The 26,869-nt window shown below is 55.9% G+C and overlaps 2 protein-coding genes across 7 annotated transcripts in view; both read left to right on the forward strand.

The window, feature by feature from the left end:
- GSE1 (Gse1 coiled-coil protein) overlaps positions 1 to 26,869 on the forward strand; it is a 504,030-nt gene that overhangs the window by 315,097 nt on the left and 162,064 nt on the right. The window lies entirely within an intron of this gene.
- LOC126944333 (cytochrome c oxidase subunit 4 isoform 1, mitochondrial) overlaps positions 1 to 26,869 on the forward strand; it is a 327,288-nt gene that overhangs the window by 6,583 nt on the left and 293,836 nt on the right. Inside the window, exon 1 of one of the 2 annotated variants that reach the window (XM_050773754.1) lies at positions 13,987 to 14,163. The exons of the other annotated variant lie outside the window; for it this stretch is intronic. Coding sequence (XP_050629711.1) covers positions 14,002 to 14,163 — 162 coding nt within the window. The 5' untranslated portion in view covers positions 13,987 to 14,001. Of the gene's footprint in view, positions 1 to 13,986; positions 14,164 to 26,869 lie in introns of those variants that run through there. 2 annotated transcript variants of the gene reach the window in all.

Genomic DNA, 26,869 nt, shown 5'->3' on the forward strand with positions numbered 1-26,869 from the left:
TCTACCTCCCTCCTGGCATGGCTGGGGCCTCGCCAGTGCGTGGTGCTCAGTGTGCATTTCTTGGGGTGAGTTCAGCTGTTGCTAAATGTAGGCTGCAGGATTCAGGTGAAATTACAGTTGTTACTGATTTCTTGTATGGTCATTTTGTGCCTAGCCCTGTGCCCACCTCACCATAGGCACCCCAGTGACTTGGGGTTCACAGGTGGTTGCCGTGTACCCCAGGAGGTTCTGACACAGGGAGGCCTTGGGCCACACTGGAAGGCAAGAATTCCAGAAGCTTCCAGAGGCTGCCCTGCCCCAGTGGATGGGTTCTCTGTCCAGTTGGGAAAAGAGGGGAAGCAAAACGGGAGCAGAAGAGATTGTCCTGCTCGAAGTGGACATGGATACAAATAGCACCTCACTGGGTGTCACCTCCTTGCCCCCCAGGAAAAATTCTGCATTTACAGAAATGACTGAGTCTGCCTTGCACTCACAGCCTTGCGGCTCCTCCTGTCACGTGGCAAGCTACCTCCCGTGGATACAGAGGAGTGTTTTAGAGCTCAGTCTTTGCAGAGCTGAGCTCTGGGGTCTGTAGAGTCTTCCCGGCTGTGACGGGCATGTCGAGGGCCTGAGAACCCTCGTGTGGTCTGTGTTTGCACCTGGGCAGGCGAATTTCATAAACACTGAGGCCTCATTATGAGCCAGGCAAATGTGAGCCCACAGTGACCACATTATTCCCCTTATTTCTATCTGTGTTATAGATGGGAAACAGGAACAGAGAGGCTTGGTGACCCACCCAGGTCACACAGCTGGGAACGGCAGAGCCGGGCCCTCAAATCCAGGTCCCCAAGTCCAGGATGGGAATCACCCCACGATACAACCTTGATGGTGACCCCAGAATAGAAGCAGGAAGCTGGGGGCTTGGGGCCCAGGCTGTGCCTTCGGGAAATGGGGGGTGGTGGGGGAAGGAGATGGGCTGTCCAGGCCACTGCTCACTCCAGAATGGTGGAGCTCAAGGCAGGCATCTGTGTGACCTTGCATGGTTTACATGCCCTTTCCGCCTCGGTTGGTGGTCCCTCGAGGCCGTGGCTCCTGGCCTCACAAAGCGTGGTTTGGGGCAAGGGTGACCCATCCATCACCAATGCCTTTCGCACCTCTAGGGCTATACCCCAGTGCCACTCATCACTCCTCTGGGCTCTGCAGAGCAGCGGCAGCCCCACTGCCTGGCCATCGAGACTCCTAGCAGGACCAGACAAGGGGAGCCTGGGGGAATGTCCTGGAGTCTGTGGTCATCCTCGCTGTGACCTTGCAGGACCACGCTTCCCTCTGCAGCCAGGAAGGAGGTGGAGGAAAACCCGAGTGATGGCGTTGGCTTCTGGAGGGCCGCTCCTTCCTCCCAGCTGACATGGGCCCTGCCTGCTTCATCTTCTTACTGGTCCTTTCAGCTTTTCAGTGTCCCTATCTAGCATCCTCATCCTCTTGCAGTCTTTTCTCCACTTAATTCAGCTTGTCTGCCTCCCTCCGTTTATTAAGCTCCTACTGTGTGCTTCGGAGTATGCTCAGAGTACAAACAAAGGATGGGACCTGGTTCCCGTCCGTGGTTGTCACACATTTATTTATTCGCACAGCTAGTGCATTACAGCCTATGGGGCTGTCTGCGTGGCTAAGCTCTAGAAACTCCAGACAGAGAAGGGCAGGCACACCAGGGACTCAGGTTCTCAGTGAAAAGAGCCACAAGAGAGGAAGTTCAAGGTGCCGCAGGAACAGTCTTTCCGGAGGTCATAAAGTTGGACTTGGGTTTTGAAGGATGTGCAGGAGTTTGTGAGGTGGAGAGCAGAGGACAGAGTGATGGAGACTGAAGGAGGACCTTGAGCTGCCTCTGGGAGAAGCTTGAGCACACCAGAGAATTAGGCAAGGGCCTCAGGCTGGGGACCAGGGGAATCAGAGGTGGGTGATTTCCTGGACAGTGTGGCCAGAGAGGGAAGGTGAAACAGCAGGAGACACCCAATTCTAACAGCTGCCCAGGGGTCAGATTTGGGGTGAAGGGCCATCAACAGCCCTGGCCTTTCATTTTTAAATTGTTAGTATTTGCATTGATTCTTTTTTGTTCCGTGGGCGACATGGTACAAATTACGCCAGGAAAAGCAGGTCCAGAGCCGCCCTCCGCAGACCTTTCTGTCATGCTGGAAAGTATCCGCATCAGCAATGTCCCATGTGCTAGCAACGAACTACCCACAGCCTGGGCAACGCAGGAATGGAACTGTAATTTTATCTCATGTTTATTAGCTCAACTTTGAATTGAAATCATCACCTGTGGCTATTCTACTGGACAGCTCAGGTCTGGAGTCAGAGACCCTCTCCCTGCCCCCAGCCAGCCCTCCCCATCCTGGATGGGCTTTTGAGCCTGGCCAGTGGGGTTTTCTGAGCACGGTCTCTGCCACCAAGATGCAAGAGGCTAGTGGCCCCTGCCTGTCAGTGGGCACTGGGGGCTGGGGGTCTGCCTAGTTACCAGGTGGTACATGGCTCCAGCACCGTCTGCCTCTGCAGTTCTCAGAACCGCTGCAGAAGCTCTCAAGCAGAGACAGGCGGGGGCACATTGCCCCTCCAAGGAGCAGAGACTGTGCAGCCGTCGGACCCAGGCACACAGCCAGTGCCCACCCCGCAGCGCCGGCCCCACAGCCCCCGCCCCACAGCACCCACCCCTCAGTGCCTGCCGCACGGCGCCTACCCCACAGCCCCCACCCTGCTGTGTCTGCCCCGCAGCCCCCGCCCCACAAGCCGTGCTTCATTGGTGAAGTTGCTACACGGCCCACGCCTCCTTCACAGGAGGATGAGCTCTTCCTAGCGGAACCCCAGTGTGCTGACTCAGACCCCGTCTGAACTGGGGTGAATATAGTGTCCCCCCAAACGTCATGTCTGCCCAGAACCTCAAACGTGACCCTATTTGGAAACTGGGTTTTTGCAGGTGTCATCGAGCTGAGATTAGGTCACATGGGACTAGGGTGGGCCCTAAATCCAGCCTGATTGGTAGTTCTTTTTTTTTTTTTCTTTTGAGACAGAGTCTCGCTCTGCCGCCCAGGCTGGAGTGCAGTGGCCGGATCTCAGCTCACTGCAAGCTCCGCCTCCCGGGTTCACGCCATTCTCCTGCCTCAGCCTCCCCAGTAGCTGGGACTACAGGCGCCCGCCACCTCGCCCGGCTAGTTTTTTGTATTTTTTAGTAGAGACGGGGTTTCACCGTGTCAGCCAGGATGGTCTCGATCTCCTGACCTCGTGATCCGCCCGCCTCGGCCTCCCAAAGTGCTGGGATTACAGGCTTGAGCCACCACGCCCGGCCTGATTGGTAGTTCTTAGGAGAAGAGGAGAGATAGGCCGGAAAGGCCACGTGAAGACAGGCGAGAGTGTAGCGTGGCAGCCACAGCCACGGAGCACCCACACCCACCGGGAGCTGGAATGAGGCAGGAAGGACCTCCCTTAGAGCCTTCTGAGGGGGTGCAGCCCTGCCCACCCCTGGACTTCCGACTTCTGGGCTCCAGAACTGAGAGAGAAGAAAGTTCTGTGGCTTTAGCGATGCTGTTTGCAGTCCTGTGTTATGGTGGCTCCTGGAGACATACAGATGGGGGTGGTGGCAGAGACCCTCCTTGGTCTGCTGGCTGCTGCTCCGGCCTCCCTTGTGCTGGATGTTGGGTAGCACCCTACATGTTGGGGGCTCCATGCTGAGCTCCCCCCCAGGCTGAGGGGCCCGGGAGCACCTCGTGTTTTCTGTGTTCACTGGAGGAGATAATGTTTTATAAATCAACTGGAGCCATTAGGCGCTCATGTGGGCAGGTGGGGCCTTCATGGTTGCCATGGGTGGCCCAGGAGCTGTCTGTCCCTGATTCTGATACCCTGGTACAAACCCCTGGGCCTTGGTCTCCTCATGTGTAAAAGGAGCAGCAGGGTAGAGCAGGTGATGTCCGCAGAAGCGCCAATTCCCGCACCCCCCTCACAGGTCTAGATCCTGAACTTGACCTCCCAGGCCCAGGGCATCGTGGCCAGAAGGAACGATGGTGCAGTAGGCTGTCACCACGGCCAACCCACCTGGCTCCTAGGCCAGCCCCTGACCCGCTAGCTCCTGCTGCCCCCAAGAAGGTGCCCGGTCACCGCAGAGAGGCACCCCGTGTGGAGGCGGCCAACCGCGAGTGGATGCTGTGGCTGCCCCGACTGTGATCCCAGGGCGGGGACAGAGAGCACCGTGCCTCCAGCCCTGGCTCGGAGCACCGTATCCATCAATAGAAGAGGACGGCTCTGTGCGGCAATAGCGTGGGGCCTGCCAGGCAATTGATTTAAATCATTTTATAGAGAACCTATGTAAAATAAAAAGCCTTTAATCTCATTTGTATCCATTTCCAGGCTCAGTAAATCAATTTGAATTGAGCTGGGTGCCACGGTTACAGCTGATTAGCGTGTGTATATATGGTCAAATTAATGCTGGCCAAGTCTGCTGGATGGGGGTAGAGCCATTAGCGGCCCCAGGAGCCTCCCCACCGAGGGGCTGGACTCCACACCCCGTTCTCTCCCCCTGCCTCTGGCCGCCAGGGTACCCCAAAGCCCTCCTTGAGGTAGGTCCTGCAGGTGCAGGGGGAGGGGTGCAGCTGGGCTCTCCATGCCCCGTCACAGGGGCAGCACCTGAGCAGCTGGAAAGCGCTTTCAAGCATTCTCAACTGCAGCTCAGCCCGGAGCCGCTAGCAGGCACTGTTGTGTTCACGCAGCATCAGGCCTCAATTCAGGTGTCTGGGTGCCACCTGGGGCCAGGAGAAGGGACCCAGGATCTATCTGTTTCTTCACCCAGTGTTCACTGAGCACCTGTCAGCACCTGGGGTGCCCCGGAGCCACGGGGAACAGTCCCTGCCCTTGGAGACAGACAGGAAGCTCCCTATAGGAACGGGAGAGGTGGGATGTTGGAAGATGTGGGGTGTTCTAGGGGGCTGGGTGGTGGTTTTAGAAGACAGTGGGTTGGGAGGGGCTTCATGAGAAGGTGATATGTGCAGGATGATTTGGGGGGCCAGGGTGTGAGCCCAGAAGCTGCCCTCTGGCAGGGGTGCTGGGGCGCAGGGAGGCCTGGCCTGTGGGCGAGGAGGGTGAGAAGACCCGTGTGGCAGCTGGAAGGAGCTTGGGCTCCGGCGGGGTCGTGGCCCGCCTGAGGAGTCGGACCCGATGGTGGAGGAGGCAAGAAAAGTGACAGAGCCTGGTCTCCTTTCAGGAAGGGGCATCTGGTTCCCCGAGCCCTCCTGGGAGCCTGAAAGCCGCGTCTCAGCACCACAGTCTGATGAGGAGAGGGGCAGAGTGGGGGTGACACTGGGCCTGGCTGCATGCAGCCTGGAGGGGCCCCTTTCTTGGGAGACACAGCGCCTCTCGCGAGGTCGGCCGGGGGTAACTGTGGCCTGTGTTGATACCACATGGCTGTATTCATGTGGACAGGAGGTGCCTTCTGCCTGCCTGTCCCTGTCGCTGCCTGGGTCTTGGGGCTGCTCTGAGCACCCCGTGGGCTGGGGCATCTTTCTGCTTACCTGGGCACCACCATCACCACTGAGGTGCTGGGAAGCTGACCCCTGGACACGGGCAGCCAGGCCTGGAGAGCTGGCTACCACTGGCCACGCCTGCCCCTCCGAGGCAGCGGGTGCCAGACAAGCTTGGCTGGAGCCTCTGGTTGACTTGCTTTTCCTGCTTGTCAGAACCAGCTTTTTGGCGGGGACACAGGGACCTTGATGGCGAGCGTGTTTGATCTATAAATAGACTAGAGGCTGCCGGCGGCTGCGCTGGCCGGGAGCCGCCCCTGTCGGCCTGTGCTGAGGTTTTTGGGGTTCCATCTCCAGCAGTTCAGGGACTCAAATTCTGTCCCCCGCCAGCAGGCCCCATCCCCGTTTGAGTCCCCCTCTCAAATCGAATCCCCTCCCCTTTGCCGCACTCTTAACTTTCTTAGGAATTCTTTCCCCGGAATTCCAGCAATGATGGCAACAGCAGTAAATGCTTACCTGGTGCTCACGAAATACCAGCCCCTGTTCTGAGGGCCTCACTCACGTTCACTTGTTTAGTATCCACAAGAGTTCAATGAGGGGAGGTACTTTCGTATCACCACTTTACAGACGGAGGACTCGGGCCCAGAGAGGCTCCACAGTTTGCCTGAGGCTCCGCAGCTCCGAAGTGGCAGAGGTTGGATTTGAACACAGGTAGTTTCCAGATTCAGCGTCCTTGAGTAGCCACACTGCCTAGCAGAGACGACACACAGCCAGGCCTCTTCCTTCCCAGAGGGAGCCGTCCCTGGGGGATTCTGACGCATGACCCTCACAGTGCCTTTCTGTTCCCTCCTGAGTCTGTCTGGAGTGGTGCTGGGCTCAGATCACATGTGTCCCTCCTAGGAGTATTTACTCAGCATCTGCTGTGAGCCTGGAGCAGGGGACAGAGCGGGGACAGAGGTAGACGCCCCTGCCCTGGAGGAGCTTATATTCTGTGTGTGTGTTGGGGATGGCAATAAACGTCCTGAGAGTATGTGACCGGTCTGTGGGTAGGCACACTAAGAGAGCTCAGAGCCAGGGCAGGGTACGGAGCCACAGGGCTGGTGCCAGTGGGGGACAGCGGAGGCTGGTGGGGGCATGTTGGAGCAGAGGCGTGGAGGAAGGGAGCCGGCGAGCTCTGTGTTCTCCAGGGAGGGGCGATGCAGAGGCCCCAGGCAGAACTTTGCTGTGGCAAATTTCCATTGCACCTGGCTTGAGGTTTAAGACTTTGTATTAGCTGAGGCGGGGGGATTGCTTGAAGCTAAGAGTTCAAGACCAGCCTGAGTGATACAGTGAGACCCCTTTTTTTTTGAGACGGAGTCTCGCTCTGTCGCCCAGGCTGGAGTGCAGTGGCCGGATCTCAGCTCACTGCAAGCTCCGCCTCCCGGGTTCACGCCATTCTCCTGCCTCAGCCTCCCCAGTAGCTGGGACTACAGGCGCCCGCCACCTCGCCCGGCTAGTTTTTTGTATTTTTTAGTAGAGACGGGGTTTCACCGTGTCAGCCAGGATGGTCTCGATCTCCTGACCTCGTGATCCGCCCGCCTCGGCCTCCCAAAGTGCTGGGATTACAGGCTTGAGCCACCGCGCCCGGCCGAGACCCCATTTCTATAACCAATTAAAATAATATTAGCTGGGCATGGTGGTGCACATCTGTAGTCCTCTATTTGGGAGGCCAAGGCAGGAGGATTGCTTGAGTCCAGGAGTTGGAGGCTGCAGTCAACTGTGATCACACTGCTGTGCTCGAGCATGGCCAACAGAGGCAGACCCCATCTTTACAAAAAATTATAACATCAGCCAGCTGTGGCCGGCTAAAAATTTTTTTAAAAAAATTAGCTGGAAGTGGTAGCTACACCTGTACTCCCAGCTTCTTGAGAGGCACAAGAATTGCTTGAACCCAGGAGGCAGAGGCTGCAGTGAGCTGAGATCCTGCCACTGCACTCCAGCCTGGGCGCGACACAGGGAGACTCTGTCTCAAATAAAATAAAACATAAATAAATAAATATACAAATAAATAAATAAATAAAATGTTCCCAGCATGTTTTCATCTGAGCTTCAAACCCACCAAGACAGTGTCAGCCTTTGTCGGTGGCCTGACAACCTAGCATGGCTCATGTAGCCAGTACCGAACCACAGGCCAGGACTCCCACTCCAGTGCTCCCTCCTCGCCCCGTGCCACCCTCTGCCTCAGAAAACGTTATGGGCAGGGTCTTCCAAACTAATTTGACTTGGGGTCAGTGCTTTCAGTTACCCCAACCTTGGCTCTTGGGGAACGGGCCTAGCCATCCTGAGCTTTTCTCTCCCTTTCTACCCTCCTCCCGAAGGGCAGAAAACACTAGAATAGCCGCGTGTTAAATAATTTAGTGCTGGAAACAGTCCAGCATGATCACAGCCCATAAGAAGGCTACTGGCCTGACCTAGAAATTCCTGGGCCGGGATGGACTGTAAGTAAGTAAGGCTCTGCCCCTGTGCCCAGTGGTCGACCTTTCCACGGCCCACCTATTTTCAGGCAGCAGGGGTCGGTGCAGGCGGGGCAGGGGACAGGGCCCGCCGCCTCCTTTCTGTGTGGGGACTGCCACGGAGGCACCTCCCCCTTCTGGGCGTGGCTTCCTTATCAGAAGAAGAGGGGGGCACCCTTGGTGAGCCGTAAAGCCCCTTCCAGCTTCCAGCATCCGAGTCTACAGTAGGTTGAATAGAGCACCCCCAAATTCACATCCACGCAGAATCTCAGAATGGGACCTTATTTGGGCCAGGTATAGTTGCTGATACCTGCAGTCCCAGCACTGTGGGAGGCCAAGGAAGGAGGATTGTTTGAGTCCAGGAGTTTGAGACCAGTTTGGGCAACATGGCAAAACCCAATCTCTACAAAAATACAAAAAATTAGCTGGGTGTAGTGGGGCATGCCTGTAGTCCCAGCTTCCGGGAGGCTGAGGTGGAAGGATCACTTGAGCCCGGGAGGTGGAGGCTGCAGTGAGCTGGGGTTGCACCACTGAACTCCATCCTGGGCAGCAGAGTGAGACCCTGTCTCGGGAAGAAAAAAAAAAAAAGTGACCTTATTTGGAAATGGGATATTTGCAGATGTTATTAGTTGCTAAGGATAAGGTCATTTTGGAATAGGGTGGGTCCCAAGTCCAGCATGACTGGGGTCCCTACATGAAGACATGCAAGGCCAGAGGAAGAGAATGTAGTGAAGCGGCTGCAAGCCAAAGGACACCAGGAGCCACCAGAAGCCACCAGAAGCTGGGGGGCGTGGGGAAAAGTCCTCCCCTAGAGCCTGCAGAGGGAGCACGGCCCTGCTGATGCCTCGATTTCAGACTCGTGGCCTCCGGAACTGGGAGAGAATGTGCCTCTGTTGTTATAAGCCCCTCTGTTCGGGATAAGCTCTGTGGCAGCTTTAGGGAACTAATGCACAGACTTTTTTTGTTGTTTGTTTTGAGACAGGGTCTTACCTTATCACCCAGGAAGGTGTGCAGTGGTGTCGTGACTGCAGCCTCAAACTCCTGGGCTCAAGCGATCCTCCCACGTCAGCCTCCCAAGGTAGCTGGGACTACAGGCATATACTACCATGTCTGGCTAATTTTTTTTTTTCTTTTTGTAGAGACAAGGTCTCACTTATACTGCCCAGGCTGGTTTTGAACTCCTGAGCTCAAGTGAGGAACTCCCAAGTAGCTGGGACTACAGATGTGGACCACCACAGCTGGCTTTTTTTTTTTTTTTTTTTGAGACAGAGTCTCGTTCTTGTTGCCCAGGCTGGAGTGCAATGGCGTGATCTCGGCTCACCACAACCTCCACCTCCTGGGTTCAAGTGATTCTCCACCTCCGCCTCCCGGGTTCAAGCAATTCTCCTGCCTCAGCCTCCCGAGTAGCTGGGATTACAGGCATGCACTACCATGCCTGGCTAGTTTTGTATTTTTAGTAGAGACGGGGTTTCTCTCTGTTGGTCAGGCTGGTCTCGAACTCCCGACTTAGGAGATCCGCCTGCCTCAGCCTCCCAAAGTGCTGGGATTACAGGGGTGAGCCACCATACCCAGCCATGCTGGGAACGTTTTAAACCCCTGCAAGGGCAGTTAAGGCCTAATCAAGGCCTCCTGGAGGCTGGAGGAGGGGAGGCTGAGTTTGAGGCCTGCCAGAGCAGCTTGTCCTGACAGAAAGGATGCCAGAGCCTGGAGACCTGGGATAATTCATCGAGCGTCCCTCGGTCTCAGACTCCTCATTTGTCAAAAGTCCCGGGGGGACCTGCCTCAGAGCATCACAGGGAGCCTGGGGAATCAGTTGTTCTGCAAGCCAGAGCTGGATCCAGGTGCAGAATCCATCCAAGCACTCTCTGTGGGGGCACAGCAAGGAGCAGGGTCTCCGGCTTCATTTCCCCAGGGCCCGAGCCTGCGGTGACAGTGACTTGACCCTGCTCCCCAGAGGTGAGAGGTGCCCACTTTGCAGCCAATGGCAATTCCCAGAACCATCCATCTCCCACCACCCCGTGCCTCCAAGGCTGTCGTCAGGGATGAGCGATGGGCCGCCCCTCGCGGGCCTGGCCGGGATGGTTACAACAGGTTTATGCTACGTGAGTGATGGTGTTTGCACGGCTGACGCCGAGCGCCACTGGGACCCGACAGTGCCGGAAACAAGATTCACAGAGAGCAGAGCGATAAGCACTGAGTAGAAGCTTCCAGAGAGGGAACCACTACTGCGCCTGGGAGACCAGCAAAGGGTGCTGGGGAGGCGGGCAGCCTGGGTGGCCTCGGTGGGGCATGTCTGCAGAGTGGCAACCAGGCCAGCTGTGGGCAGGGGGGCCAACCCATTCACCGCTGGGCAGCTTTTACAGGCTGAGGGCAGAAGTGGAATTCGGGAGAAGCTGACTTCTTTGCAGGGAGCTGGGACCATGCTGTCATGACATACAGATAGAGTGTTAGGGAAGATTCAGAACCTGATTTGAGCCGAGTTCCTTGGAGGCCGCGAGTGATGGTCAGGGGGGCGGGAGAGGGAGGGGCAGCAGCAAAGAGATGCTGTCGCCAGGGACCCAGGACAGGCAGGGCTGTAAAGTGCCCCTCACCTGCTGTCACTGGCCAGTTTGGGGCCCAGGGTAGCCCCTGTGGCAGGAGGGTTTCCACGTCCCCCCTTTTGGTCTGGGTCTTTTTCTTTTTTCTTGAGATTGAGTCTCACTCTATCATCCAGGCTGGAGTGCAATGGCTCGATCTCGGCTCACTGCAGTCTCCGCCTCCCAGGTTCAAGCAATTCTCCTGCCTCAGTCTCTTGAGTAGCTGGGATCACAGGCGTGCGCCACCACGCCCGGCTAAGTTTTGTATTTTTAGTAGAAACAGGGTTTCGCCATGTTGGCCAGGCTGGTCTTGAACTCCTGACCTTGGGTGATCCGCCTGCCTCAGCCTTCCAAAGTGCTAGGATTACAGGCGTGAGCTGCCACGCCTGACCCTGGTCTTGGCCTTTCTGGTCCCATTGAAGCTGCTGGGTCTCCTGAGGGTGGAGCGGGTGGGCACACCTCTGGTGTTAGACCTCCTTCTTTGCCTCCTGTGTTTTACATTGGGACTCTTGTGGCAGCAGGAACTCTCGGATCCCAGCACATGTGGGACCTGGAGTGAGAGGCTTCAGCCCTGTGCCTCAGTTTCTTCATCTGTAGAACGGGGCTGTAGAGCTCTCCAGGGGCCCACGGGATGGTTGGGATAAACAAGATCATGCGCGTAAATTCTCCAGCCCAGTGCCCGGCACAGAGTCATGGTTCCCTGAAACGCACCCCACTCTTATTTTTGGTCATTGTTTCTAATGGGAGCCTATTTTTCTCCGAACTGTGACCTCACAGCAACCTGCTGAAGAGGACCAGGCCTCCCACGTCTGCACGGCAGTGTGGTGTGGCGCGAACTTACACCTTTGTTACATCTACGAAGACCCTGTCTCTACATAATGTCCTGTGTGTGGGCCTGGGACTGAGACATGGACACATCTTCTTGGGGAACACAACCAGCGCTTGCTTCAAGGTCTGGGACTGGGGAACCCGGGGTGGGGTGGGCTGCACTTCTGCACCCCCAGCCCAGAGCCAGCACCATCTCAGCACCTGACGTGGCAACCCTGTTAGTCCCCACAGTCTCCCTGCGAGGGTGGCATCCTTGTTATCCTCTTTTTACAGATGGGAAACCGACGCCTGGGGAGCTAACGTTGCTTTTACCAGAAGTCTGACAGCTGGGAGGTGGGGAAGCAGGTGACCTAGGGACCTCATGCCCTGACCACCGTGCCTGTGTGCCGTGCAGGAGCACCACGCCTCACTGGGGTGGGAGCGAGGTGGGTGCCTGGATCTGGCCCCAGAGGGGCGTGTGGGCAGGGCCGTGCTGGCTGATGAAGGAGAGTGGAACTGGCGGGAGGAGAGAAGCACAGTACGCACCCCCCGTTTGCTCTGCAAGCTGCGGTTCCTCTCCTGGGGTCCTCCCAGCCTGTGCTCATCCTTGCACGGCACTGAACTGCTGGGGTGTCCTCAGTGCGTCCCCTTCCCCACCCCCCAACACACATGCACAGATACATACACAGACATACACGTGCACAGACATACAGACACACACGGACACACAGATACCCACACATACAGATGAACATATACACACATAGACATGTACGCACATGCACATACATCTAGACACACAGACACACACATGGACACACAGATACCCATGCATACGGATGTACATATACATGCATAGACATGTACACACATGGACAGACACCATGCATACCGACACAAACATACACAGAGATACATGCATGTACACAGACATCCATGCGTATAGACTCACGCATACACCCACATGCATACCATACATATGTATAAACACACACGTGTGTATATATGTACATACCACACACATCCACACATGCACACATACAACCTAGACAACCACCACACTCACACGTGTATACACACGTCGGCACACAGTGGTGGCTGTGACAGCAGGAGAGAGGGCTGAGGTCCCCCAGGGCCTGGGAGCTTTCACTTTTTTCGACTTGGGCAGTGGTGCAGCTGGCCAGGGGTGGCACAGGCAGGCCTCACTTGGGCTCCAGTTGAAGGAACAGCTGTCTGGCCTGGCCACCCTGCCCCCTGCAGAGTGGCAGGGCCACTGTGGTTAGAGCAACCTGCACCTGGCCTGGGCTCACAGGCAGTGAGAGGCATCGCACAGACCAGGGAGAGAAAATGCCAGCTCCAGCAATTGGAAGCTTGATGCCAGAATGGGGAGACGGGCAAGGCTGGGGCCACCATGTGACCTGCATTTGGTGGAAGGCAGGGCTTTTTCCAGGAGGAGCGGAGGCCAAATGGGAAATGCACAGGAGAGAGACTGCAGGTTCTGAGCAGAGGAGGAAGCTCCTTGGTGTCCCCTGAGCATGAGTAGGACTCCAGGACTTGGGACACTCCTGGGAGTGGCTTCTGAGGCCAAGACCTGGGCGCAGTGAAGTTCATAGGATCTGCGGCATGAAGGACAACCCAGATGGGCATCAGCGAGAGGGCGCCTGCCAGCTGTCACAGAGAAGGCAGGAAAGTTATCTTTAAGAAAACACCTCAGTGTGAATGTACTTAGTATCCCAGAACTGTGCGCTTTGAGATGGCAAAGATGGAAAATTTTATGTGCATTTTACTGCAATTAAAAATAATTTTTAAAATTTTATGTAAAAGGTACAATTTCAACCCACCCTCCGGTACCATTTTATACCTGCTAGGTCAGCCTCCAAACATAAAACGATAACATCTGTTGCTGGCACTGTTGTGGTGAAATGGACAGACTGTTGCAGCCCAAGCATCGTGTGCATGGGAAAAACCGTTTCAGAAAAGCAAAAAAGGCAAAAGTCGAAGTAAGACGCGTGGAGATGTTTCCTTCATTTGGATTCCAGAAATCCCATGCTGGGGAATTTATTGTAAGAAAGCAAGTCATAGCAAACAGACACACAAATGGGGGTATGCAGATGTTTGTTTCTGCAGTAAAATCATGGGACCACCCTAAACACCCCACCACAGACCAGTGGTGTTAGTACCGTGGAATATTAGGGCCCCCTCCATATCATCCCCAGTATTGCAAGAGCTAGAAAATAACAGGCTGCCAGGTGCAGAGCGAGGCCTGCACCTCTGGAAAAGGTCTGGAAAAGATTTGTTCTTTTTTCTCCTCCTGTCCTTCTGGGGAAGGGAAAAACAAATGGGAATGTGTGTTGTAGTTCACGTGGATTTCCTGCAAACCTCCAGAGAAGTGATAAACAGATCTTTGCATCCTGGTGCTGGCTAATTTGTTTTCAATAGGTTTCAATCAATTACGTGTGGTCTTGGGGAAGGGGAAGTGCACCAGTAATTGGCTAAAATAAATCACTCGGCACTTCAAAAGCAGCTCTCCACTGAGATGTGCACAGCCCAGCCTTCGATTCCTAATAAACAGGTGCATTTGTCCCCCACCCTCTGGGTCCCTGAGCTCCATGGGAACCAAGGGTCTGGGAGGAGGGGCACGTCGTGGCAGTGATGGATTTGGGCACGCTGCAGAGGGCACCCGAGTGGGGTGTGCCAGGGCATCGGCCAGCCGCTCTGCCCCCTCCTCCTCCATGTTACCCTTCCTCCTCCATGTCACCCCCTCCCCCCCTCAGTGTCCCGTGGCTGCAGACACAAAGTACCAAAACCGGGGGGTGGGGGGCAGGGGGCGCTTAAAATCAACAGAAATGTATTCTCTTATGTTGTAAAGGCCCGAAGTCCCAGATCGAGGTGTCTGCAGAGCCATGCTCCGTCTGAAGGCCCCAGGGGAGGATCCTTCTTCGCCCTCCAGCTTCCTGACAGTCTCTGCCTCTGTCAGCACGTGGCTGTCTTCCCTGTGTGTGTCTGAGTCCCTTTTCCTCTTCTTGTAGAGACTCTAGTCTTGGGATTAAAGGCCCACCCTACTCCAGTGTGGCCTCTTCTTAACTAATATCTGCAAAGATCCTGTTTCCAAATAAGATCACACACACGGTTCTGGGATTAGGACTTCACCTTTTTTTTTTTTTTTTTTTTTTTTTTTTTAAAGATGGAGTCTTGCTGTGTCACCCAGGCTGGAGTACAGTGATGCAAATCATAGCTCACTGCAGCTTCAAACTACTGGGTTCAAGCGATCTCCCGCCTCAGCCTCCTAAATAGCTGAGACTACAGGCATGTGCTACCATGCCTGGCTAATTTTTTAAAAATTTTTGCAGAGACTAGGTTTCGCTGTGTTGCCCAGGCTGGTCTTGAACTCCTGGCCTTGGCAATCCTCCCACCTCGGCCTCCCAAAGCGCTAGGATTACAGGCATGAGCCACCGTGCCTTGCCAAGACTTCAGCATATCTTTTGGAGGTACCAGTTCAGCCCACAACATCCCCTTTTGGGTGAGAACCGCCCAGGTCAGGCTGCCGCCCACAGATGCTGCCCCTTGGCTGTGTGGGTTTAGAATGGGAACCCACCCCCGACAGGGCCCTGCCTCCTCCCCTCATTCTCCAACACTTGCAGACTAGATCTCCTTCACACGAATAATTTTATTTCTGAATTTCTATCAGGCCCTGGCAGAGCTGTCATGTAAGAATATTTTGTGGGGGGTGGGGTTGGAGGGGCTGCTCTCCCCACGGGAGGCTGGGCAGGGGAGCTGGGCGCCCACCGAGAGCCCTCTCTGGCAGGAAGATCCCGGGGGGAGGGGAGTGGGTGGCAGGGGCACTCAGTGGGGGTCCGTGGGAAGGGGCTGTGCTGGCTGCAGGCACTGAGCCCGAGGGAAGGCAGCTGGAGGTTGAGTGAGGTGGGATGGACCTGCCCGGCCGAGCTTGGGGCAGCCAGAGGGGCCGAATGGGCTGAGTCCCGAGAGAGCCTTGGTGACGCCTCGTGGTGGGGTTGTAGGACCTGAATGTGCACAGTGGAGTTCGATCCTGGCAGCTTCCCTGGGAGGTCAGCCTGTGCTGTGGGTAGTGCCGTGGGTAGCACAGCTTCATGGCCCTGCGTGTGCCGCCCTGAGCACTGTCAGCTCGTCTGCTCAGGATAGCTCTCAGGAGGGAGGAAGCAGGACTCCTCGCATTTTACCAATGGGGAAACTGAGGCTCAGCAGGGAGCAGTCTGGTTCCAAAGTTCCCACTATTACCAGCGTACCCTGCGGCCGCGGAGCCAGATTCTGAGGGCAACGGGCCTTCCCGAATTCGACCGGCCCTGGGCCAGGCCTGAGCCACGGCCTCCACCTGGTGGTCCAAGTTCTTGGCCTGTGTCTGCCATGATGGCTGCAAGGCCTCTGCTCTCAAGATCATGAGCTAAAAGAAGCTGGAGAAGGAACCCTACAGGGTCAGAGGAAGCACACCCCCAACCTGCAGGGCAGCCTGGGGTCAAGATCAAGGAGCGAGCTGGGCAGGGCCATCTTGGTGTCCGTGGAGCCGGGAAGGACTGCATTGACTCTGGCTTCTCCAGGGATTCTCTGAAACTTGAGCAAGGTCAACCTGGACTGGAGAGCAGCAGTGGCCCTGGGGGACCTGGAGCAGGCAGGGGGGTCAAAAAGAGCTGCCTTTTCTAGGAGGCCGGGCCTGGGTCCTCACGGAAGACAGAATGCACGGTGGGAGGAGGATTATCGGAGGAGACAGGCAGGGTCCACGGCTGGAGGGCGATGAGGGTAAGAAGGCTGGGAAAGGCCCCATGAGGAGGCCACGCTGAGCTTGTATTTGAGCAAAGAGAGTGGCAGGAAACCATGTTGACATTGAGGGGTGTCCCGGGCAGAGGGCATGGCCCGTGTCAAGGCCCTGAGGTCTGAGCTCACCAAGCCCATTGGTAGAACAGCAGGAGGCCAGAGTGGGTGGGGCCCCTCGAGGGGTTAAGTGAGACACAGAAGCCAGGATTTTCATTCCCTGTGACTTTCCCTAGCATCTAGGGGTCACTGCATGGGTGTCTCAGGGAGGGTCAGCTGCCAGAATGACCTGGTGGAGAGGCAGCCCCCAGGTGGGAAGGGCGTGGGCAGGTGCAGTCCCTCCTGCCTTAGCTCCCCAGCCTCCACCTGCCCTCAGCTGCCGCTTCTCCTCCTCCTCCTCCTCACAAATCATGGCCTCCTAATGAAGGACCTCGGCCTTGAGAGAACTCCGGGGCCTCTTGCTCTGAGCCAGGTCAGAGCCTCTGCAAAATTACAGCTGTGAGACACGGCGAGGGGAGCGGGGCCTCTGGCCCTGCCGGTAATTACGGCCCATGGAGCTCTGATTGCCGCAGTCCAATTAATTAAACACGGCAGCGACCCAAATTATGATCTCTTGCCTCGTACCAAGCAGTATTTTTAACCTTAACTGTCGGGGCTGAACTTAAATTTCCTATCTGGACAGAAGTGTCACCCGAGGGAGAAGGAGGCAGTGTCGAAGCAAACCTCGCCGATGACAGACCCTGTAATTAGAAACTGTAGTGTCCCCGAGACTGGTCTTTAAAACTGTCAGAAGCCAAGCGGCCGTCATTTGATACAAGACTATCATCACCCGTGAACCCATTAGCTGCAGGTAAATAACATATTATGCCGGGGACAGAAAGCAGCCAGGCTGGGGAATTCGCCGGCGCTTAATTAGGAGCGGCAGTGCAGAAGATAGATGGTCATCCTTCTTGCTCCCTTCATTAGGAGGGAGGGTCAGGTGTGGCGGTGGTCGCTGGAGCCCGGGCTGCTGACCCTGCAGAAAAGCACCATCCGCCACCCACCCTCTGCCTCCCACGGTGCCGCCCACACCTCTCTTCCAGGCCCGTGTTTACTGCTGATCCCTGCCAGCTGGTAGTACTCTACAGGACCCCATGCATGACGAGAGGTCAGGTGGAAGAGGTACCCCACTCCGCAAAGGCATCTTGGGGAGGTGGGCTGAGGAGGGTGGGTGTGAACCCTCCCTGAGGGCTGCCCCCAAAGCCCACGATGTAAGGTGAGCACTGGAGTGTTTGCAAAGCCTGTTGTGAGCAGGTGGGTTTGGACCCGTGCTGTGGGCCACACGCTTTAGAGGCCAAATTGTGGAGCCCTGTTCTGGAAAGGTCTTCTGAGACCCAGAGGTCTGGCTTTCCAGAGCTGGGTGTGATGACAGCTGCAGCCCACAGAGAGGTCACAGGGGCACACACATGCGTGTCTTCTGACTCACCAGCCACCCCATGGCTGTTTTAAGGTGCTTCCAGGTAGCATACAGTTAGCGTGAAACCCACGAGTCTTCGGAGTCTGGGCTCAGGGACAGTTGGGTTAAATAGTGAGTGATTGCCACATAGTTAGAATTGGGAAATAAAGAGATGAAAGAAAACAATTTTTAAATACAAATAAGAAATTTAAATAAAAAAGAAAAAACTGGCAAGTGAGCCAATTTAGATACATATTAAGTAAATGTATTTGTCAGGATATCTGGGGCTACAGGTTACAGAAAACCTTGACTCAGATTGGCTTAAACCATCTGGGGATTTTTAATGTCCCAGAACTAGGGGGTACAGAGCTAGGACGGATAGGGGGTGCTCCAGGCGGTGGCTCTGGCCTTGGCTCTGCCCTCTCTGTAAGCATCATCCTCGGCCTTGCTTGTGGTGCATGAAGAATTTATAGGAAGGTGAAGGCCTGAAAGGAAGTTATGATGGTGAAGTCACTGCATCAAGAGTTCCTTCTGTTCCCAACCATTCTCCTCGTCATCATCACGTGTGCACACACATGTGCACGCACACACAGCCCCACGTGACCCAGCACTCCCATCCCTCACCCAGGCCGAATTTGCCTTCTCCTTCTCGGCTTTGGATCCTGGTTTGTTGAATGTTGGGCCTGGCCCTGTCGTGTGCTTCGGGATGGACTTTCTGACGCCCAGGGGAGGATGGTGCTGTGGGTGGCTCGTGTGCTTCGGGATGGACTCTCTGGCACCCAGGGGAGGATGGTGCTGTGGGTGGCTCATGTGCCTAGGGATGGACTCTCTGACGCCCAGGGGAGGATGGTGCTGTGGGTGGCTCGTGTGCCTAGGGATGGACTCTCTGACGCCCAGGGGAGGATGGTGCTGTGGGTGGCTCGTGTGCCTAGGGATGGACTCTCTGGCGCCCAGGGGAGGATGGTGCTGTGGGTGGGGGGCGCCCCGAGAGCAGGGTGATGGGGTGATGAGCTTCTGCATCTGCCGACGTTCATGTCACCTGAGGCCTTTCCCTCACCTTTCAGGGCCTGCCACGCGACCAGGGGCACCTGAGGCCACTTCCAGCCCCAACCTCTCATGAGCCTGGGAGTCCTACCCAGGAGGCCCTCCACACATGCCCACATCAGTCACAGCGAGTGCTCCTGGGCCTGTGACGGTGCCTGTCACTCTGCCTGGGAACTGGGGAGGGTCACAGAGGATGGTCCTTAGCTGATCTTACAAAGAATTCAAAATGGAGCCCAGGCCCTGGGAGCATGATTTTAAGGTGCCGCTGTGGTGTCAGACCCACCATTCCAGTGCCAGCTCTGCCACCTGTGTGGGCATCAGTGTCCATCGCTGTGAAATAGGACATTACAGGGCAAAGGTGGGAGTGTTGGGGGGGCACATGCTCGGGGTCTGGTGTGTATAGACACCCCTAACACATGATTGTGATCATGATCACAGAATCTTCTGGAAACTCTGCCTCCCTGGAATTAAGAACAAAAAGTAGGCCGGGTGCAGTAACTCACACCTGCAACCCCAGCACGTTGGGAGGCTGAGGCCAGGAGTTCAAGACCGGCTTGGGCAACATAGGGAGACCCCGTCTCTATAAAACATAAAAGTAAACTAGCTGAGCCTCGTGGTGCAAGCTACTTGGGAAGCTGAGGCAGGAGAATCACCTGAGCCTGGGAGGTCAAGGCTGTAGTGAGCTGTGACTGCACCACTGCACTCCAGCCTGGGGGATACCCTGTCTCCAAAAAAAAAAAGACCTGGTGCTGCCCTAAACATCTCCAGTTTGTGTGCAAGTTTGGAGTGCCTCCTGAATGCCGGGTTCCAAGAGGGACTCCACAGTGAGTCCAACCGGGGAGCTGACCTGCAGACACCAGCTGTTGTGAGCAGTTGCGCTGCAGAGCTTCCTGTGGTAGCTCCGGCCAGCAGAACTTCCTGCATCCATGGAGCAATGTCCTGTGTCTGGTGTGTCCCTGACGGTCACCGCCAGCCACATATGGTTCTCCAGCATTTGGAATGTGGTCCGTGAGGCCCAGGAACCAAATTTTTCCTTTGATTTTATTTCAATAATTTAAATATAAATAGCCACATGTGGCTACCGTATGGATAGCTCGGCTCTATTTGGGGGTGGGGAGGAGCAGGCACATGGGGAAGGCTCAGCTGATGGACGGCGTCCAGGCGTGGCCCTGAGGGATCTGGTGGGTCCACCAGGGAGGGAGAGAAGGGTTATTCCAGGAAAAGGGGACAAGACAAGCGAAGAAGGAGCCAGAAGAGCGGGGCCTGTTGGCGATCAGGGGAGCTTCTGGAGTGGCTGGTGCAGAAGACGTGTTTTGAGGATGGAAGAGGAGGTTGGCCCAGGTAGCGGAAAGCGTACCTTCATGGGTTGGGTATTTTCTTGTACGTAGAGCGGGTGTGTTTTCAATGCATTTCAACCTGGGGAGGTGGGGGCGGTGCTGTAATCATAAGAGTCGCTAACATCGATTAGCCCTATGCCAGCCACTGCCATTCATTCATTCATCAGCCAGTCCGTGAGCTCCTGCTACCTGCTGGGGGAGGTGATCATAGCAGATGAAGCCTTTGTTCCCCCAAACCTTACAGCTTAGTGAGGGGACAGTGCTAGCAAAGCCAGCAATCGCTCAGCCACCCTCCCCTGTTGAGCCAGGGAGGACCCGACAGCCCCCTCCTTCCAAGGCATGGTCCAGAGTTGCACACACGCCACCCCACAAGCTTGGAGTCCGTAGCCTTGGTAGCCTGCAGTGTGCCGACCAGTGACTCTGCCTCCCTCCTGGGGTAACTGTGTGGGGTTGCAGCTTCTCCGGAGTGTGTGGTGGTGACATATTTGGTTGGCGTGGCTGTGTGGCTGAGAAGATCCATCAACGGGCGTCCTCGATGCTCGCTGGCCCTGAACCACGTTTTAATTTGCCAGTCTGTGGGTTTCCTATCCACGTATTCATCTAGATTTGTGTCAAGCGAGATTGCTTTTGTCTTCTCTGCCTGCTCGTAAATCCCTCTGCAGAGCTCCGTCCTCAGCATTCTGCTTACGTGGTATCCGGTTTGGAAACTGAGCAGGGGGCTGTGGTAGGCGACCTCACAAGGCCAAACCCCAGTCGTCCCTCTCTTCCTCTGGCCTCACCCAGGTCCCTGTGCTGGGGTGGGGAGGGCAGCCCGGAAGCCTGGGATACCCATGCGGGACCGCAGGCAGGGTTACTCCTCCTTACCCAGTGGGTGCTGCATTCATCTGTTGGGGCTGCCATGACAAAATGCCACACACTGGCTTGAACCACAGAAATCCATTCCCTCGCAGTTCTGGAGGCCAGGAGCCTGAAGTCAAGGTGTGAGCAGGATTGGTTTCTTCTGGGGCCTCGCTCCTTGGCGTGTGAATGCCGTCTTCCCTCTGGGTGCGGGTCTGTGTCCACACCTCCTCTTCTTATGGGGACACAAGTCCTATTGGATTAATGACACCCAGGTGACCTCATTTGACCTGAATCACCTCTCCAAAGGCTCTGTCTCCAAATGCAGTCACATTCTGAGGCCTGGGGGCTGGGATGTCAGCATACCAATTTTGGCAGGACACAAATCAGCCCATAATAGGTGTCATTTTCCCTCTTTTTCAATTTGAAATGGATGCGTCATATTCATCAGAAAAGTTGCGAGCACACACCTTGTGTGTTTCTATGGGCTGAGCTTACCATGTAATGGGCCCCTGCCCCAGGGGTGCCCAGGTGTGCCCAGCCCCCAGAAGCCACCTGCTGATGGATGGGGGCTGAGGTGGCCAGTGCCCCAACTTCTAAGTCCATCACTTGTCTTTTTTTTCTTTTGAGATGGAGTCTTGCTCTGTCGCTCAGGCTGGGGTGTAGTGACTCGATCTCGGCTCACTGCAATGTCCGTCTTCGGGGTTCAAGTGATTCTCATGTCTCAGCCTCCCGAGTAGCTGAGATTACAGACACGCACCACCATGCCCAGCTAATTTTTGTATTTTTAGTAGAGACGGGGTTTCACCATGTTGACCAGCCTGGTCTCCAACTCCTGACCTCAGGTGATCCACCCACCTCTGCCTCCCAAAGTGCTAGGATTACAGGCAGGAGCCACCGCGCCTGGCCTCCCTCCCTTATTTTTCGGAACAGATGATGTTCCAGAATGACATACGCAGGTAGCTTCTACCCAGCCCCTGCTCTGTTTCCGCACCACCAGGGGCGAGAGGTGAGTTGGGACTGGACGGGGAAGAAGCCAGCAGCTCCAGAGGGAGCACACGCCCTGGAGGGCTTTGTAGAGAGCCAGGGGGGCTGTCTGTGAGGGGTGAGAGGTGGTTGAGCTTCAGCCTGGGCCTCCAGCTGTCCGTCCCCTCAGCTGTGGCCTGGGTGGGTGTCAGGGCAGGGCCCGCAGCCTTTAAAACATCCTCGGCGAGCTGCCTCGTGGACACGTGGCAATAGTTACCCAGACACAGCCTCGGAGGGGAGACTGCCCCTTGCGCTCGATATGCTGGTGGAAGCTGCCGTGCTGGTCTGTTTTTCTGTAGAGACTGAAATTAGCAGGAAGCTAATAAGGCTTTGTCTTTTACCTTGAACTTTACCTCCAGGAGAAAGGTCTGTAACTGTGTGCCCAGCCTGGTGTCAGGTCCTGGGGGATGTACAGATGTGTGTGTCGGGGTCTTTCCCCCTCGGCTTATGTGCACTGGGTGGGCACAGGTGGTTCACTGGACAATGGCACTGCTGGTCACTGGCGACTGGCTGGCTGGGACACAGTGGGTATGTCTGGTAGGGCTGGGCAAAGGTGGGAACATCAGGTGGAGGGACTTGAACCAGGACCTGAGGAAGAGGAAGGATCCAGGTAGCCTCTGTAGAGAAGAAAGGCTTGGCTGGTGAGGGGCAAGACACGGACAAAGGCTGGAAGGCCGGGCAGAGCGGGATTATCGTGTGACGGAGAAAGTGGCCTGCCTCCATGATGGGCGTGTGGGTATGTGTGGGTGCACATGGAAGCGAGGGGGCAGGAAGGGTTGGATCCATGCCAAGGACAGCTATTGGTGGTGGTAGCAAGGGTCCTGGCCATAGGAAATCAGTGTTGGTGGTGGACCAGGGCTGGGGCCTTCAGAGGCTGCCTGAGCGTAACTCAGAACAATGGGGGAGTGGCTGGCTCCCATCTGGTGTCCTGTTCATCTCAGGAGCCCCCAGCTCCAGGTACAGATACGAGGAGGCCAAGACCAAGGCCAGAGCCATCCCCGCCAGCTCCAAAGTACGAAGGGGTCATCATCTTGGTCACCCACCTGGAGGGTCTGAGCTCCGTTTGGCCAGCGACCCCTGGCCCTTGTTGTCATCAGCTTGCCTGGTGCTTTGCGAGTGCCTGATGACTGTGGAGTGACATTGAATGGAGAGGCCAGGAGGCTCCATCTGAGGGTGTGTGCTGGTCCTGAAAGCCAGAGTGGGGAACAAGAGCAGACTGGCCATGCTGGGTGCGGGGCATGTGTGCTGTTAACGGCACACCTCGGCTGCCTGCCTGCTCCCTGACTGCGTGCCGTGAGCCCCATTCGTGAGGGTAAATGTGTGTGTGTGAGTCTCTTCCTTACCTCTGTCAGAGACTGTGGGAACCTTGGAGGTGTTTGGAAGGGAGAGGAGACCCCCCCCGCCCCCACGTCCTGATCCCTTCGTCCCCTGCAGACGGTTCCTCTGACAGAAGCTGACAAGAGCCATTTCCAAGATGGATTGATTCAATTTAGCACAAATTTTTGCTGGATTTGGTGACGTATGGCTCCCTGTTGGAACCGCATTGAATGTGACTCCAAAGAGAGAGGCTTTATTAGGCCAGGCAGCGCTGAGCAGGTGGGGCCCGGGGGGCCAAGCACCCCCACGCCGCCACCATCAGTTGCACCCGCCCTGGAGCCCCCAGGGCTCCCTGCCTGCCCCTCGGCTCTCCCATCATTAGGGGGCCGCTCAGCTGCTCAAAAAGAAAATGCTTTGTGAGCCGGCTTTTCATTATACTCCGGGGGCTGAATTTCCATTTTATTCCCAGAAGCAAAGTTTTGCTGCCACGAGGACCCCACTGTGTGAGGCCCAGCACGAAAGACTCCTTCCCTCTGGGCTGATAAATTCTTAATGGAGCTGCACTCCAGCATCCCCCGGGCTCACCCACCGCTTCCCCCAGCCCAGGACCGGGGCCCCAGCATGTGTGTGTGTGTCAGGGTGTGTGTGTGTGTCGAGTGTGTGTGTGTGCGTCGGTGTGGCCTGCATGCACCCGCCTTGGCGGGGGTACACATGGCAGCCTTGCTTTGTGCCTGCAGCTGTGTGTGAGAGAACAGGCCCTGGGCTTGGTACCTCAGCAGAGACCGGGGCTGTTTCCGAGGCTCTCTACTGGAAAACACTGGAAGGGAGGGGGAACCCAGCCTTCTAAGGGAGGCAGCCTCCCAAGTGTAGGTGCATGTAGTTTTGGCCTTGTAGGAACCCTCCCACAGCTCCTACCCATGAAGTGTGAAAGTCAGAGTTGCCCCTGGAACCCTAGAGCTCCCCCGCGACCCCTGCAGGCCTCCTGCTCAACCTGCTCCCTGCACCATGTGTCCCACTCCTGCCTCACAGGCCTCATGGCTCCAGCCTCAGGGCCTCTGCACCTGCCGTTCCCTTTCCCTGGAGCACTCTTCCCAGGTCTGCACAAGCTCATGCTCCTGGCTCCTCCTTTATCCAAAAGCAACCAACCTTGACCACTCTGTCAAAAACTGAGTCAAAAAACACCCCGTTCCTCTCTGGCTTTATTTTTGCACTTGCATGCATTGCTGTTTAGCGGCTTGTACCTGTAAAGCTCCATGAAGACAGGGACTGTGCTCTGTTTCTTCACTCCTGTGTCCCCAGTGCCCAGAACAGTGCCCGGCACTCAGTGAACATTAGACGGATGGAAGAGGTGCTGACCGAGTGCCTGGCTTGCTGTGGCCATCTGAGCTGGACTCAGAGAAGCAAGAACCTGGAAGGCTTTTCCCTTTGTATGTGTGGTAGGCTGAAAAATGCCTCCCCGCTCCAGACTGGGCTCAGTGGCTCACGCCTGTAATCCCAACACTTTGGGAGGCTGAGGCGGGCAGATCCCTTGAGGCCAGAAGTTTGAGACCAGCCTGGCCAACATGGCAAAACTCTGTTTCTACTAAAAATACAAAAATTAGCCGGACATGGTGGTGCACATCTGTACTTCCTGCTACTCAGGAGACTGAGGCACGAGCATGGCTTGTACCCGGGAGGCAGAAGTTGTAGTGAGCTGAGATCGCACCACTGCACTCCTGCCTCGGCGACAGAGTGAGACTCTCTCAAAAACAAAAAATGGCCTCCCAGCCACATGCGGTGGCTCACACCTGTAATCCCAGCACTTTGGGAGGCCGAGGCAGGCAATCACCTGAGGTCGGGAGTTCGAGACCAGCCTGACCAACATGGAGAAACCCCGTCTCTACTAACAATACAAAAAATTAGCTGGGCATGGTAGTGCATGCCTGTAATCCCAGCTACTTGGGAGGCTGAGGCAGGAGAATCGCTTGAACCCCGGAGGCAGAGGTTGCAGTGAGCTGAGATCACACCACTGCACTCCAGCCTGGGCAACAAAAGCAAAACTCCGTCTCAAAAAAAAAAAAAGGCCGGGCGTGGTGGCTCAAGCCTGTAATCCCAGCACTTTGGGAGGCCGAGGCGGGTGGATCACGAGGTCAGGAGATCGAGACTATCCTGGCTAACATGGTGAAACCCCATCTCTACTAAAAATACAAAAAACTAGCCGGGCGTGGTGGCGGGCGCCTGTAGTCTCAGCTACTTGGGAGGCTGAGGCGGGAGAATGGCGTGAACCCGGGAGGCGGAGCTTGCAGTGAGCCGAGATCAGGCCACTGCACTCCAGCCTGGGAGACACAGCAAGACTCCGTCTCAAAAAAAAAAAAAAAAAAAAAAAAAAGCCTCCCAAATGATGCCCAGGTCCCGATGCCCTGAACCTGTGTATGTGACCTTATTTGGAAAAGGGGTTTTTGCAGAGGGGATTTAAGTTAAGGATTTGGAGATGAGATTATCCTGGAGTATCCAGGTGGCCTAAATGCAATCTCAAGTGTCTTCAGAAGAGACAGACAGAGGGAGATTTGAGACACACTGAACATTAGACGATGGAAGAGGTGATGCAGCCACAAGCCAAGGAACACCTGGAGCTCCAGGAGCTGGAAGAGGCAGGAAGGAGCCTCCCTAGAGCCTCCAGAGACAGCAGGGCCCTGCCTCTGCCTTGATTTCAGCCCAGTGCTACTGATTTCCAACTTTTGGCCTCCAGTTCTATGAGAGAAGCTATTCTGTTGTTTGAAGCCACCGCAGGGCAGAGACCCCTGCAGGCTGCTTGGAGGGCTCCGATCCTGAGCCTCTCCCACTGCTCTGTAGTCGGGGTCTCCATGCAGGAGTGGGGGGAGGTACGTCGCAGTGGTGTGAGGGTCGGAGGGTGGATGCAATGTGTGGGTGGGAGCAGAGGGGAGAGAATTTGCACAAGGTGTAGGGAGCACTGTTCTGCGAGTCCACAGCCTGGCTGGGCCCACCATGGTCATTATTAAATCTTGGCTGTGAGGCAGGGGTGTGGCCCTGGGGACATCCTCGGGCTCAGCAGAGCCCCCTCAATACCAAGCCTGGACCCAGACAGTATTCACTGGAGTTGTGACCCAGAGGGAACACAGCAGGTAGCTGCGAAGCTGTTAGAGTAGGTAGCAGGACCAGCCAGACCTTGAGGACAGCTGTCGGTCCCCAGGACAGCGTCTTGCACCGAAGCCTGGGTTCTCCAGAAGGGACTCCACACTTGCTGTGCTTCTGCGAGCCAGTACTGCCTGTGCCACCCCCCAAATCCTGGCTGTGCCATTCGTCTGCCTGATGGGAACCCCACACTTCAAAGTGCTCACGGGCTAATCCTGCCCCTTCCCCAAGATTTTTTCGGGGACTGCTTTTGATATGTGTGGTGTTTTCTTCCCTCTCTTTTGAGGCAAATGGCTGATTGATTGCTTTTCATCTCCTACTTTGAGTAGCTGTAAGAGCTACTTTATATAAACATCAATTACAGGCACGGAATAAATGAAGGGCCGCTCACACCACACGCATTAGAGTCCACTCCGATATCAAAGCGCGCCCATCACCCAGGGAACGTGAGTGGCGGGGGCTGATTAGCCAGTGATGTTGGTGGAGACAGAAGCTAATTTAATTGCAGGTCCGAGAAAGTCAGGTATAGGGGGACCCCAATCTTGCCTGCGTCTTTCCGGCCTGCTGAATCACAGAGCTGGGCAGCGGTGCATCACCAGCCTTGAGA

The sequence above is a fragment of the Macaca thibetana genome, chromosome 20 (genome assembly GCF_024542745.1).
Source record: "Macaca thibetana thibetana isolate TM-01 chromosome 20, ASM2454274v1, whole genome shotgun sequence".
NCBI classification, from domain to species: Eukaryota; Metazoa; Chordata; class Mammalia; order Primates; family Cercopithecidae; genus Macaca; species Macaca thibetana.